The 15314-nt window shown below is 33.9% G+C and overlaps 1 protein-coding gene across 4 annotated transcripts in view; it reads left to right on the forward strand.

The window, feature by feature from the left end:
* Nucleotides 1-15105, forward strand: part of ZNF385D (zinc finger protein 385D) — a 1382400-nt gene extending 1367295 nt beyond the window's left edge. For all 4 annotated transcript variants that reach the window (XM_044066958.1, XM_044066959.1, XM_044066960.1 and 1 more), the window contains one exon: nucleotides 14200-15105. In XM_044066958.1, coding sequence (XP_043922893.1) covers nucleotides 14200-14424 — 225 coding nt within the window. In that variant the 3' untranslated portion in view covers nucleotides 14425-15105. The remainder of the gene's footprint in view (nucleotides 1-14199) is intronic.
* The last annotated feature ends 209 nt before the right edge of the window (nucleotides 15106-15314 follow it).

Below are 15314 nucleotides of genomic sequence, written 5' to 3' on the forward strand. Positions count from 1 at the left end.
TTTGTATGGGAACCTAGAAAAACTAGAATATCTTATGATAAACTGATGACTCTGAAAAATAAGGGTGGTTTAGACTTACCAAATTTTGAAGCATATTATTTAATAATAAATGCTAATAGAATTCTAAGAGTGGTTAACTTTGATATGTCCAGTACTAAATGGTCACCCAAGTGGTTGATTCTGAATTACAAACATGCTGTTAGATTGGGTATTAATTTTAAGGCATTACCTTTTTTAAATAAAGATACGTTTAAAATGTACGCTTTGATGGAACATATTAGATTATATATAATATCAATACAAAACCTGTTTAAATCACTAAATCTCTTACAGTATATGATGACTTTCCAACCATTTCACAAGAACCCGAATTTGAAAATCGGTAATCAATTGATAGGTCTTAAAAAATTCCCACTTATAATTGATCTAACCATACTTGATTTATATCCTTTTCTTGGTATCTCAATACATGACATGTTAAGAGAGATGAGCCTTCCTAACTCTTATTTAATTATAATGAGACAATTAAAGGATCTTTCAATAAGTTATTTTAGTAATTTCAAAATTAAAGAAGACTTAACCATTTGTTTAAACTTATGGCAAACTCTAATGCAGGACTTCAATTATATAACGGCTTCATATAATTTGATAAAAGATGTGAAATATAATAACCAAATACTCTTATCCAAATACTGGAAGGATAAATTATTACCGATTGATGATAATAAAATATTGAAAGCAATTAATTTAACCTTAAAATCAGTATCTCTTCAAAAGCTATTATTTACTCAGCTGATGATATTTAATAACGCTTATTACACTCATCTCAGTCTGCATAAATTCAACTCTAAAAATTCACCTAAATGTCCATATTGTATCGATCAAACGGCTGACCTTTTACACATGTTCTGGAGCTGTAAATGTATATTCAAACTTTGGAATTCTTTAAAAATTCAATTACAAAAAATGGGTTATCAATAGTCCACACTTTCTTGGGAGTTTATGATTCTTTATATTCCTTCGAATAACTTGGACAGATCCCAAATGATCATACTCATAAATATTTTCTTGTTAATGAAGCTTTATATAGCTACAAATTGGCTGAATCCATCTCAGACTTCATGGGAAAACTTTAAAAGTGTAGCGATAAAACATATTTTAGCACATAAATTACTAATTAAAGATCATAAGAAAAATATAAATAATACAAAAATATGGTTTCAAATCTTTAACATTGTGTTAGCTTAATGTTCTAATCCACTTTTCCTCGGGAAGTACATACTTAATATGGAGGTTAGTATAGATAAACCTTATACTGATACTAGATTATTTTTTTTTAATATCCTTTTAGAATTTATCTTAATGTGCAATGATCTTATGCAACTGTTGGAAGCATTCATGTATATAATGTGCATATGTTGTAGTATTGTATTAACAATTGGAAAAGAATAAAGATTTATTATTGAAAAAAAAGGAAGTAAAGGAAGATGATAGTGTAATGAGAGAAATACAAATGCAATAGGAGACCTAGAAAGAACTCAGGAAAAGATTCTAATTAGTGTAGTACAATATGTACAGGAAATATTTAATGAAAAAAGAAGGTAGTGAAAATATAGAAAGTAAATATTTTAACAGAAATAAGAATAAAGAATTTGAAAGAAAATTACATTAAATGGACTACATAAAGCACTAGGATAAGGAAATATAGAGTCAGCTGAAGAATGAGATGGAATGGGGAATGAAATTTATAAAAAATAATGAATTTGCAAAAAAAAAATAAAATAAAATAAAATAAAAAATAAAGATTTTGAATAAATGGTTAAATGAAGGTTGTATGTATAAAGAATTATGTAGTGGAATATTTAAATTCATATGGTGGAAGAAAGATAGAAGAGAATTACAAATGGAGACCAATAGTATGGAATAATTATGAAAATAATACAAAAGAGATTTGAAATGAAAATGGAAAATATTATAGAAGATAGTATATATAGTAGAAAGTGGAATTGTTGTCAAGAGTTATTAGAACTTTTACAACATAAAACTGTGATAAATTTAGAAAAGATTAAAATAGCTAATTATTCCATAAATCCTAAATCCATGCATAAATTGGCTACTAGAACAAAAATAATTGTTAAATCTAACCACATCAAAGAATTATACTATTATAATAGTAAAAAGAAGGTTACTAAAATGGAAGATAGTCTGGATGTTTTCATGTCTCATTCTAATAAGATTAATCAACAGAAACCAACAGTGGATACACAAGATCTAATTATTTTTTTATTTTATTTTTATTTAACATTTGTTGACCCGGAAAGTCGGACTAGGTTCCACAGATCCTGTTTTCAGCGGAGGCCCGGGGAGAAATGCTCCAGAAGCATGTCTTTAGAATGTGGGAGGAAACCGGAGTACCTGGAGGAAACCTACGCGAATGCAGGGAGAACATGCAAACTCCACACAGAAGGCACCCCAGCTGAGAATCGAACCAGAGAACCTCTTGCTGTGAGGCAACAGCATTAACCGCTGCACACTGCGCTTAATTAAAACAATTGAATAGAACATACTGAAAATAGACTGTCAGAAGACCAAATAAAACTAATTGGAAAGCCCATATCAATGTCTGAACTCAAAATTCAAATTAATAAATTAAAACCCAATAAGACAATGGTATAATATCTGAACTATATAAAATGATGACTAAGGATAAGTATTTTATCTGAGGTATTTTCAATAGTTAAAGGACTTACAAAGGTACCAGCATCCTTTAAATGCACCCTAATAACCCCAATTTAAAAAATGTCTAGCAGTCAACACAATGTTCTTCATATAGAACAATTTCATTATTAAATGTAGATTATAAAATATTCATGAAAATGTATGCCTCTAGATTAAAATAATTTCTTCCAGTGTTGATAAACAATGATCAGATTGGGTTTATAATGAACAGGAACACATGATAATATAAAAAGAATACTATCAATAATTGATTATACTAACAATAAAAAAGCACTAACTTTGTTCAGTCTGTATATCAATAGTGCATTTCAATTTAGTTAATTGGGAGTACTTCCTATTAGTACTGGAGGAATGTAATTTTTTAAACAATTTCTTACAATCAAAACTCTATTGTATACATTAAGATAGGCTTGTATACTTCCCAATCAATCATGATTACTAAAGGTACTAAACAGAGTTGTCTGCTGTCCCCATTGCTTTTTGCAGTAGTTATGGAACAATCTGCTTGATAATAAGTGAACTTATTTTGATGCTGCTTATTTGAAAGGGTGAGCAGGCACACTGCCTGTTTATGGTTTGGTCAGGGTGAGTAGGTACACTGCCCTGATGGATGATTTGGACAGGGTGAGTGGGCACACTTCCCTGATGGATGACTGAGACCGGGTGAGTGAGTACACTGCCCTGAGGTTGTTTGGAAGCATGTGAAGATTTCAGTTATTTGTTAATGTTATGTAAATAAAGTTAATAATTTGGTTGTAGTAATAAAGGTCATCAACTGTCTTTTGGTGTTGGTGTGAGTTATTTGAAAGGGGGTTGGGACAAAAATATTTTTTTCTTGGTAACATTTTAATTATTTATTAATACACTCTTTTTCTCTTTTACTTTTTTACCATACCCCAACATTTATCACACTTACGTTTATATAATTTTACTACTAATCTAGCATCTCTTTTCATTTATCCATTTTAACACTTTGTACACATTCAATGAAACAGCATATACCACTGGGTTACTTGCTAATAATGCTGTTTTTCCCATCAGCATTGAATTTATCAAATAAGCCTTTTTTCTAAATAATACTGTATTTATTTTCCAGAAAACACAGTTTTATTTTATTTCTTCTATTGTTTTCCCCACTGAATTCTATTTACATCTCTATTCCCAAATTTTATGTCTAACACAGAAATGTAATTAATTGTAAAATATATACCCCTATCTTTACTACATCACATCACCTAAACCTTTACTTTTCTCTTTATTTAAAGCCATCCCTATCACCCCCAGACTGTCATTTGTGCAAATTATTACTTCTTTCATCCAAATTTTGTTTTTTGCAATTATTATATTGTCATCTACATATGTTAATGGAATTGGAATTCTTAGCCATTCAAGTGTTATATGCCCACCTCCTTCATTTTGCAATTTATTTAACACAATATTATACTCATAAATAATGCAAAGAGCATACATCTCATTGGACATCCCTGTCTTACATTACATTTCATATGTACTGCTTGGCTTAAGCAGTCATTTACAAGTATTTTTACTTTATTATTACTATATTCTGACATATACAATTTCCTAATTATCTGATTTATAATATATTCTTTCATTATTATCCATAAGATTTCATGTCCAATTCTATCAAATGCCTTATTAACAATCAACAATTTATCTTACTATCATTAATAATTCTTGTATTTCTCAATTGTATTTATTGAAAATTTTAACAACAAAGTATTTATATATAATAGAAATATTATAAAACAAATATACAATATATATCTAAAAGTACAAACATAAACAACAAGTAAAATAACTACAATGGTGTCTCACTATAAAACAAAGTTTTTTAAACAGAAAAAGAAACGTGATAAGGGTAGTTGTTAGTTAATTATTAAAGTCTGTTTATTGAGCAGTTTTTTGAATTTCAACCATATATTGTATGAAGAGATGATTCTATATTTTCTTGTCTTGACCATGATGAGTTCATGATGACAGATTTCAGTTGTCAAGTGTGCAAATTCCTTCATAGTAGGAGTACTCTGATTCTTGCATTTCTTGGTGAGATCTTTTCTTGCTAATGTTAAGATACTCCAAAAAAGAGGGTATTCTATTTTCATGATACAGTTGGGAATAGGTGTATTAAATTAAATAAGATATTTGGTCAGCATAAATTTTTCATCAAACAGACTGTAAATGAGAATTTATATTATCCCAATATGCTGTAAGGTTTATACAGTTGTAAAACATATGCTGTCAGTCCGCTTTAACATTTAGTTTACAGGTCCTACATCCTATGTCTTTATTATATATCAATTCAACTTTATGTGGTGTGATAAAAGTTTTATGTAAGAACTTCCAAGAGAATATCCTCCATCTTAGTGATGAAGTAGTTTATTTTGAAGATTGGAGTATTAGTTTTTTTATGATCTTAACATGAAGAGTTATTTTTAACAAGTTTAATATAATCACAAGAACATTACCTGTGACATACTGTTGATTTCTTAAGTACCTTATATATTTTAGATAGAAGTTCCTTTACAATTATATTCTGGTGTATTAGAATAATGAGTAAATCAATGAATGTGGGGAAAGAATTTCTAACTATTGGCTGCATTAGATGAATCATGTGTTCAACTAATTGTCTACAGTTTTAAATTTCTAATCACATATCTTTGCTTAACTCAAACATATTAATGACATGGTCAACATTTTATAACTTCCCATTGTCTAATAATTGTTACCAGTGTAATATATTTTGTGTTTAAATGTAGTCATTATTGTTAAATTTATTAATACTATTTTGAGTATAGGCAATCAGAAATACAAGGAAAATCAATGCATTATACTCAGGGTTCCTGAAAATGAAATTTCTAAAGGATGTCATTAGTTTATTAATATAATAAGAGTTGTTTCTTTTTGTTTTCTACAAAATAGTCATTTACTAATCAATGACATTAATTAGTGCCAATTTTAGTATGATATGATTTTGTTAAATTATTGGATTTACACCAAATACCTCCCTGAATATATTTCCATTTGAATTAGGAATATTGTTGTAAATCTAGAAGAGCAAAACCATCCAATGTATAATCTTTAATGTGATGGTTTAAAGTCAATCTAGGCTTATTAGGAAACCATACAACTCTCAGAAACAAACAATTATAATTTTTAATTTGTTTGGGGGTGTGGAAGGGATAAAGATTGTATTATACATAGAATTTTTGGAAGGATAATTATTTTAATTAAGTAGAGTATCTCTTCCATAGTGAAAAAAATATTCCATTTATTAAGAATTTGTTTTATGGAATTTAAGTTATTATTACAATTAAGGATTTTTATATCTTTAATATTATCAGACAAGATTATCCTTGTGTAAGTGATTTTATCATTCTTCACAATGTATTTGCATAATTTCTTGTCTATTTTATTAACATTATAATTAATAAGTAGTATTTTAGTCTTATTCTTGTTAAAACTAAGTTCCTATTTCTTCTGGAATATTTCTATTGCTTGGAATACTGCAATAAGAAAATAATTGCAATCAGACAAAAGTAATAGGCTGTCATCTTCAAATAATTGTATTTTGTGGATTAAATCATTATTTATTAGTATGTCTTTGATGTTTTTATTTGATTTTGTATGATTTGCAAAAGGTTCCATAACTAGATAAAAAGCAATGGGGGCAAGAAACAACCCTGTTTAGTATCTTTAATAAACATTATTAATTGGGAAGTATATGAGCCTATTTTAATGAATGCAATAAAGTTTTCATAAAGAAGTTTGATTAATTGTAAGAAATTGTTTGAAACATTACATTCCTCCAGTACTAATTGTAAGTACTCACAATTAACTGAATTGAAATGCACTATTGATATCAAGGGACCGCCACTGCCAGCAACTATCACTGAGCCACACCATAAAGGGATGAGAAAGAATGAAAACAACAAGGTTACCACTGCCAGCTCCACTACTGATTCTCCCTGGACACTCTTGGTTCCCTTCACCATTAAAAAAGCTGCCATACAAGATGGGAAACCAACCTATCTTCTTCATGACCCCCCTTTTTCTAGAATAATGCAGCTTCCATTCACTCACTCACCCCACACCCTTATGAAAGGCGACAATTACAGTGAGACTAGCCCAAAGCAAGGAAACAAGCAAAGCATATCAGCAGCATACATACAGCCCTCTACAGCAGTATTCTATAGTATTCTACTTATTGTAAAAACCCATATACCGACGTGGTTATATATCTCTATCTAGAGAGACAGAAAGCAAAAACAATAAAAAACACTTTAATACCAGTAGTTAATGAACCCATAACATGACATTCTCCTTATCAACCTAAGGAACAACATGAAATAAAAGAAATGCTATCTAAGGCCTACCTGTCAGCGGAGTACCTACAGGTCATCCTGGATGTCAGTTAGCTTCACCAACTCACACCTAAATGTGACAGCACTTCCTCTGCTACAATGATATAAAAACTAAACCCATCCCCAAACCTACCTTACTTCACTTAACTCCCCAAGTAAATTAACCCATTAATGTCCAAAGCCCCACTACCTGACTTAAACTATACACAAAACCCTCCCTCCCCCTTCCCCATCTCTCATATACAACTCCCCTTTCCCTCCCCTCTCCAAAAGAGGATCCTAGACAAATTGGTTTGTTCCAAACCTCATTTGTAGAAAATAAAAATTGATGATGTAGAAGCAAATAGAAAAAAAGTGGTATAAGAATCTAATGATAAAACCATGGAAAAATCTAACAGATGAAAAAATTAAAGCTATAAAAATAAGAAAAGAATGATGTAATCTGAAAGGTAAGTGTCAAGATTTTTTTGTGAAGATTGGTGATAGATAAGTTCTAAGTAAAAGGAAATATGCCATATAAGAAGAAAAGTGATAGAACGTGTTTACATTATCAAGAAGAATAAATTACAGAGCATGTTTTTGAAATATATAAGAATAAAAAGTTTACAGGGAAACTATATAAAGAGAACTTTTGAAGATAAAAAAGAGTTGGATAAAATAAACAAATATGATAAATATGGATAGTTCAAGAACAGAAGTAAAGAATGTGTTAAAAGAATATAATGTTGTATTATATGGGTTACTGGTATGAAAGAATAAATGAAATTATGTTTAATTACAAATGGATTTTAGCAACAATATTAAGTAAAATCAGATGGTGGTTATGGAAAAAGGAGAAGTGGTCTAATAGGGATAAAATGTCAATATGACTGCCTAAACAGATTTGTGTGTGTATATATATATATATATATATATATATATATATATATATATATATATATATATATATATATACATATTTGTAAATATATGTAAATATTTTGTAAATAAGAGTTAGCTTTGCATATAAATAAAGGACTCCTATACTTTTTCATAGGTGCCATGGGATCTTTTACTTCCTCCTGAGCTACCACCAGCTCAAGCAGATGGGACCTTGGTTTAATGTCTCATCCAAAGTAAAACACACTCAGAAGAGTATCACCCCCCCATACTGCAGTGCAATGTTAGTAATGAATCAATATGGTGTTCAAATAGAACCCATAGGCTTCTGCACCAAAGGTGAGTATGCTTCCTGTTGTGCCAATGACACTACTATTGCATTAATCTGGAGAGTGTGTGGAATACATAGATGCCAGTATATTATTGACATTTCAACAATCTGTTAATTTATAAAGTTCTACCTGTCTTTTATGGTTTAAATTCACATTCAAATGGTATGGTTCCCTTCATTTGAATATAGTTGTTGCTGTAAATTATTAAACATACCAGTTCACAGATTCCTCAGTAACAGCAGCCTTTTACTGTAGACTATCTCCTTGTTAAAGTATAGTCTTTCTGAGATTAACTATTTGGCTTCTCAGGGTTATAGGCAAACTTTTTAAGATGTGTACTTATTAGTAAATACAGAGTAGAACAATACCTACTGAATAAACTGATATGAACATTCTTTGAATTTCAGTAGTTACAAGCTGATGACTTAACTATTGGATACTACTTGTAAAATGTTTTGCCACCTACATTTGGAATTCAGGAATAAGCACCATTTTATTTTGGAAAATATATGTATTTGTGAGGATATATACTTTGTCTTAAATGAGCAGGATTCATAAACACTGTGCTTCAATGGGTTGGGCTGGTATACATTAGACTTGTGTACAAAACCCATTGCTTTTCATACCCACAGTTACAGAATTGGTTATTTCCATGTACATGGACTTTCCACTGCACTATGTGCAAAGAGTTCCCCCTCCAGTTTATCAGTGAATCAGATATACTACAACAGCAATGTAAGGGCAGGCCAAAGTACATATATTATGGCAGCATAACTGAATGTTTTCAGTTGATATACTGCATGGCTCAGATATGGGTTCATGCTTCATAGGTGTGTACCAGCTTAATAACAACTGGAGCCATTTTAAGCATACCCAAGCATCCCAAATCTCTGACAAGTTTGGTTTCCTTATTAAGTGTAAGCTGGGGCTTAGGAGATGAAACATTTACAAGCAAGGGGCCAAGAAATTAGCCATTTACAGGGTGCCTATGTCCATTAGAGGTACAGGTGACAAGCCAGGGATGAATTTCCTGTTCCCCTTCCAATTATCAAAGTTACACTTGACTTAGGGTTAGGGAGAAACTCTGCTTCACATGGATAGGGAGCCTGTTCCATGGAAGGGTAATCTCTGGGATACATACCTGTCTCTTCAGCAGGTCCTATTTATTTAACAGGCAAGGTTTAAGTATTTTAAATGGGTAATTCTAGTGTTTTTTGATTTGTGGATAAGTAGGAGGTGCATCAGGGTAGGGTCCATCAACGCCTTTTATGCCAGGCATAGATGTCCCCACAACAGACTGTAAGAGACAGAATACAGGGATAGGGATTTTAGGTGGTCTGCACAGGACATGTTGCTTATGCTCTGTATACTTTTAGTGAGGAACCTCTGGGACTGTTCCATTTGTTGGATATGCCTGGCTAGGTACATACAAAAGGGGATATTGTACTCAATGATAAATCTAATAAATGCTGAATACAGTGGAACAATGATGTCATTGGACCTATACGCCATTCCTTTGTTTATAAAGTTGCACAACATAGAATGATTTTCTCACTGCTGTAGACACATGATGGTCAAAGGCTTGATTACTGTCTGTATGTGTCCCCAAGTCCCTGACTAATTGGTTGATGTTTAGGAGTATGTTGCCAATAAGATAGTTACCAGGTGGATGACTTCCCAGTTATGCATTTCTTGGTATTTAGATTTAGTCCATGGCTCTGACATGACTTATTTGCTTGTTTCAGCCCTTCCTGGAGAACATTTATGTAAGTGGGGATTCTATGACTGCTCTTAATTTGCAGTCATCTATAAATTTGGTCAGCCAGAGGTCCTTCACATTGGCCTTGACTTCATAAAAGAAGATTCAAAAAAGGAGCAGTCCAAGGAACAACCCCTGAGGGACTCTGCTGGTGACTGGCTTCTTTGTAGAGGTGGGCTCCCCACTTCTAATTTCCTGGGTCTTGTATGTGAGCCAGCTGGTTATCCACTGGGTGGCATAAAGAGTTATACCTAACATCTTGAGATTTTCATTAATGCCTGAGTGGGCTATTGTGTCAAATGCCTTGGCCACATCTAGGTAGGCAGCATGACCCATTTTGGCCTGATCCACTGTCTTGTTAACTTTCTCAAAGAAGTCCACCAGGCTGAGTAATCACCTGCCCTTGACAAAACCAAACTGGGTTGAGTACAGTATCTGAAGGTTTCCTATGTCATTGCTGATCATTTCCATGACAATTATTTCCATGTCTTTGCATATGAGACTAGTGAGATTTATGGTTATGTAATTTCCAGAGTCAGTAGATGGTCTGTCTTTGTGCAGAGGGCTGGTGGTTGCTGTTCTCCATTCCTGAGACATGGAACCTGTTTGGAGGCTGCAGTTAAACAGTGATTCCAGTGGGCCTGATATGTCATGTTTCATTCTGTTTAGAAGGCAGCCTGTGATATTGTTGGGGCCATCAGGGCACTATGCTGGGCCTTAGAGAGAGCATTGAAGACCTGTTCCCTAATGATAGTTGAGGGAGTTAAATTTTATATTATTACCTGAGGGGAAGGTGGGGGAGGGCTAAAGTTACAGCTGAATTTGTCCAGCAGTAGGTCTGTTATATCTTCTGGCCCAGTAAAGTTGGCTTCATTATCAGTGAACTCCACACGCAATCGTGTATTGCCAAAGCATGCTTTGTGGTTGTCCTTGGCCTCAAATTTGACTTTGGAAGACTTTATTTGTCCTCCGAGTTGTTTGTTTAATTTGATGACTGTTTTTATTCTGCTGGGTGCAACACCTCCTAAATGTTGCCACAATGTTCTTCCTTCTGTAATACAGTGTATTGATGTTGTGATTCCACCAGGGTGGCTTGTTGTTTCAGTTGGTTCTGCCCTTCTTCCTGGTGGGTACAGCTGCCTCTATGCATTTATTAACAAGCTTGTACAGGGTCCCTCTGAACTGTCCTGTGCAGGCAGCAGTGTTCTCAGAGTTTAGAGAGGTTAGACATTTTGTCAGATTATCACTTAACAGTAGGATGTTAGCCTTAAAGTAGTTGCTTAACATCTTCAGGGTTAGCTGAGGTTATGGATTTTATTTTTCCTTTAAGGGATACCATTTTGTGGTTTGACCTTACTACAGAGGACAATGCACTAGGGAGTGCGCAGAGCTCTCCTATATTATGAAGGATGAAATCCAGTATGTTAGCACCCCTGTTTGGCATATTAACAATCTGGTCCAGAAAGTTTACAAAATCCAGAAATCTTTGTGCCTACTTGTTCAGTGTCATTGACGATTCCCTTTTAATAGTGGGGTAATTAGTCACCCATGAATATGATACAGGGTGGGATGGTGGGTGTTTTCAGTAAGCATAAATACATTGTATGTGTTTCCTCAGTCATAGAGAGATGCCTATAGCTTGCAAAGAAGTGGTGATTTGGACATGAAGAAGCTCAAGTGCAGCATCTTGCTTGACCACCCTTGAGGTGCATTTATCCATGACGCAAACTGAGAGGCCTCCACCATTAGTTCCTGTCTCTGTAGTAGTCGGTCTATATGTGTGGAAAGCATTATAGCCTTCTACTGCTTTAAAACATGTCTCAGTGACTGCAAAGTTGTCAGCATTCTCTAGGGTAGGGAGAGCTTGTAGGGAGTGGAGTTTCTTGTTTAGTGTCCTAGCAGTGACACATTTAGATTTTTTTGGTTTTGATTTGCCAAGTTAGAAGTATCTTTAGTATGGCTTTGCCTAAAAAAGGCACTATCGGGAGGACAATGTTTTAGCTAGTATTTGAAAGTCTAGAACGGAGAGATGAAGACAATTCTTGGCAAAGCAGTGTGTTCTGTTGACCATCTCCTTCCATGCTGACTGATATTGCAGCCCCTTGACATCAGAAATGAAACCAAATATTAAAGTAAGTTATCTTCTGTTCATATTGTTCCATCATCCTTGGAAAACGAAGAATTATTTTCAATGCTAGGCTCATACCAGCCTGGGACACATATTCTGAGAACTGCATGATATCTCTCTTCATGTAGTCTGGGGAGGTATGTCTCAGGTTGTTTACATCCACATGAACTATGGCTGAGTCATACTGGTACTTCAGGTCCAATGAACTTAGTGCATGCATAATAAGGCAGATCCTGGCCCCTGATAAGCAACTGACAGTGATTTTCTCCTTACTCAGTCTGGTGAGAGGGACATCAGTATTTCTCACAATGGTGTCTCTAATGACCGGAATGTTGGGTTGTGTGATGTCTTGCTTTTGGCCTTAGAAGTAAAGGTTCCATGACATGTGGGTGCATGTGTTGTTTTTTGGGCTGCTGAGGGTATTTGTTATGTGTACTTTGTCTTGGAGGTCTTTGGGGTTTAGGAAGGTTACATTTAGGTGCCTCAGCACATGTGGGTCTGTGTATCTGCTTTGTATTGTGTGCAATGGGTGCATCATGTATGCTACTGACAACCTGATTGATGTAAGGAGTGCTTTTATATGAGAGGTATGCTTCCAGTGACATTGTGTAAATACATCTCTCACCTACCTTATCAGTTTGTTTTAGAATTAGCTGGTTGTCTGTAGACATGAGGCAATTTCTGCATTACTTCAGGATGCCCATATCCACCAAACTGGTAACGGAGATAGTGGGAAAGGGCATATCAATGGCATTAAGCCCTTTTTAATGAAGAGACTGTTGCAGTGAGAATATAAAGTAAAGTCAGGAGTATCTGGTTTACAACTCTGGGGGCAGTGCTTGTCACTGCAAGCTAGGTATTGGTAAAATTTCAAGGGTGCTTTATTTTTTTTTTATTATTTATTTTATTTGTTTAATTATTTAACATTTGTTAACTGGGAAAGTCAGAATTGGAACAAAGCCAATTTTCAGTGGAAGCCCGGGGAGAAACTATGTATGTCTTTATAATGCTTTTACAGGAAAAATATTAACTCAGGTGCCTGCATCTGTACAGGGCACTGCCAAACACTTGAGGGGAAGCTACTAAAGCAGACCCTGATGATTTATGGGTTAAATATGTAGGGAGATATTCGGAAGTTACTTTTCCCTGCATATGTCTTTTACAGCTTAAACAGCTGGGCAATAGTAGCAGAGTGTATTTTAAAAAAATATTGAAAGAAGACCCTCCTTCATGGAAGGAAAACAGCCCTGTTGGATCTGCTGTACTCCATGCTGTAGACAGACATGCAACTACAATCACAATTGTTCACACCTCAGGTCTGCTGTGCAACATACTGCAGACTGACCTGCAACTACAATCACAATTGTTCACACCCCCAGCAGTGATGCAACAGCTCTTGAGCCAGCATGGCATTGTACCCTACCTTAACTCTGTATTCAGAAGTAGATGTGGTATGCCACCATCCCACTAGAGACAGGAACGCACATGACAAACAGCTGGGTATGAAGTACACTAGTACATAATTCATAAACTGGTGTGTCTTCTTGTTCTTACTCCGGTATGTGTTTATGTAAAATAGTGAAGACAGTATCATACTAAACATAATACACTCACTGTATTGATAATATTGTGTACTATATTAATAAATCTGTGAGGAGATGTTTTTATTTATTCTACATTTTATTACTTTTTTCAGTATGCCACACTGTTTCAATGACATAATACAACATTTCAGCTTAAAATAAAAACAGAGCTTTAGCAGACAATTGTATAGTAAATAAAAAAAAAAATGTTTACAAGAAAACTGAAAAATGCATATCTTTAGCTTTTACTGGTTTTAAAATGTATCTCTTAAATGCAATCTGTCTTTAAATATGTAACTTTATTATCAGTATCGAGAATTTTTTGGGCAATGTATATTAAAAAGAATTCACTACTTATGCAGAATTACTGATGTATCATTGTCTTTTTTTATTTCAGGTAAAACTGGCATTCCGTAAGGAAGTGCCAAAGCCACTGTGTACCAGGATTCTTTCAAATCCCTTGGCAGCAGCTGCTGCATTAGCAGTAAATTCACCTTTCCATCTGCGATCAAATCCAGCAGCAACATTATTCCAGACAGCTGGACTTCCAGCAGCACTGCTACGACCAGCTCCTGGTCCTATACGGACCACACACACTCCCATTTTATTTGCTCCTTACTGAACTGTACAAGAGCAGAAATGGACATTCTAGAAAAGCACTGCAATAATTTTCAAACAGGGAACTATGCAGAATTTATTTATGGCATTTCAGGCATCTGAGGAACTGAACTTAGCAGGTGAAATGGCTATGTTCTAGTGCAGTTATTCCTCACAAATTCAACATACTGTCTTGATGTTAACAGTTTTAGAACGTCTCCCTTGTTGAGGTGTAGTAACACAGAGAAATTCCATGACATTTGTGATATTTGCCATTTTGCACACATTCTACCCTCCCAAACTCATTCATGCTTCCTGAACACCTGCACGAGGGCATAAAATGATTCATATGTAAATATGGTTCCACATCCTGTAGCTGTTTAAATGAAACACTGTGAATAGTGCCCTTAACTTTCATAAGAAAGTCAGCAATATGTGTTGCATCAGCCTTCTCCAAAAAAAAAAACAAACAAAAAAATACAAACAGATGAGTGTCTTGTGAAACTGTTGTGCTATGTCTGTATTTGCAACTAGTTTCCGTATTACGTTGCAGAATTAGAATGGATGATTTGCTTCATCTAGATAAACAAAAGGAATAGTAAAATAACAGGTCACAAGGTTGTAAATGTTTTGCAAGTTTAGGATTCTCCTGTTACATTTGCAATTAGTCTTTCTCATCACTGTTAAATAAAAAAGGTACAAAATATGCAGTTTGTATTATTCTTCAGTCAAAATCATGTAGTGTGAAAATTTTAAGTGTTATTTTGGAAAAGTCTACATTTTATCTCCTGCACCTGCAATGACCAAGTTATAGCCTCATGATATAATCCAAGTTGCAGCTGTTCTAACTGAATCTTTAATGGAAAATGTGTTTAAATGTCAGATGGACATTTTTCCATGGCAGTTGTGCATTGT

The sequence above is a fragment of the Protopterus annectens genome, chromosome 3.part1 (assembly GCF_019279795.1).
Source record: "Protopterus annectens isolate FY-2018-M chromosome 3.part1, PAN1.0, whole genome shotgun sequence".
Lineage (NCBI taxonomy): Eukaryota > Metazoa > Chordata > Ceratodontiformes > Protopteridae > Protopterus > Protopterus annectens.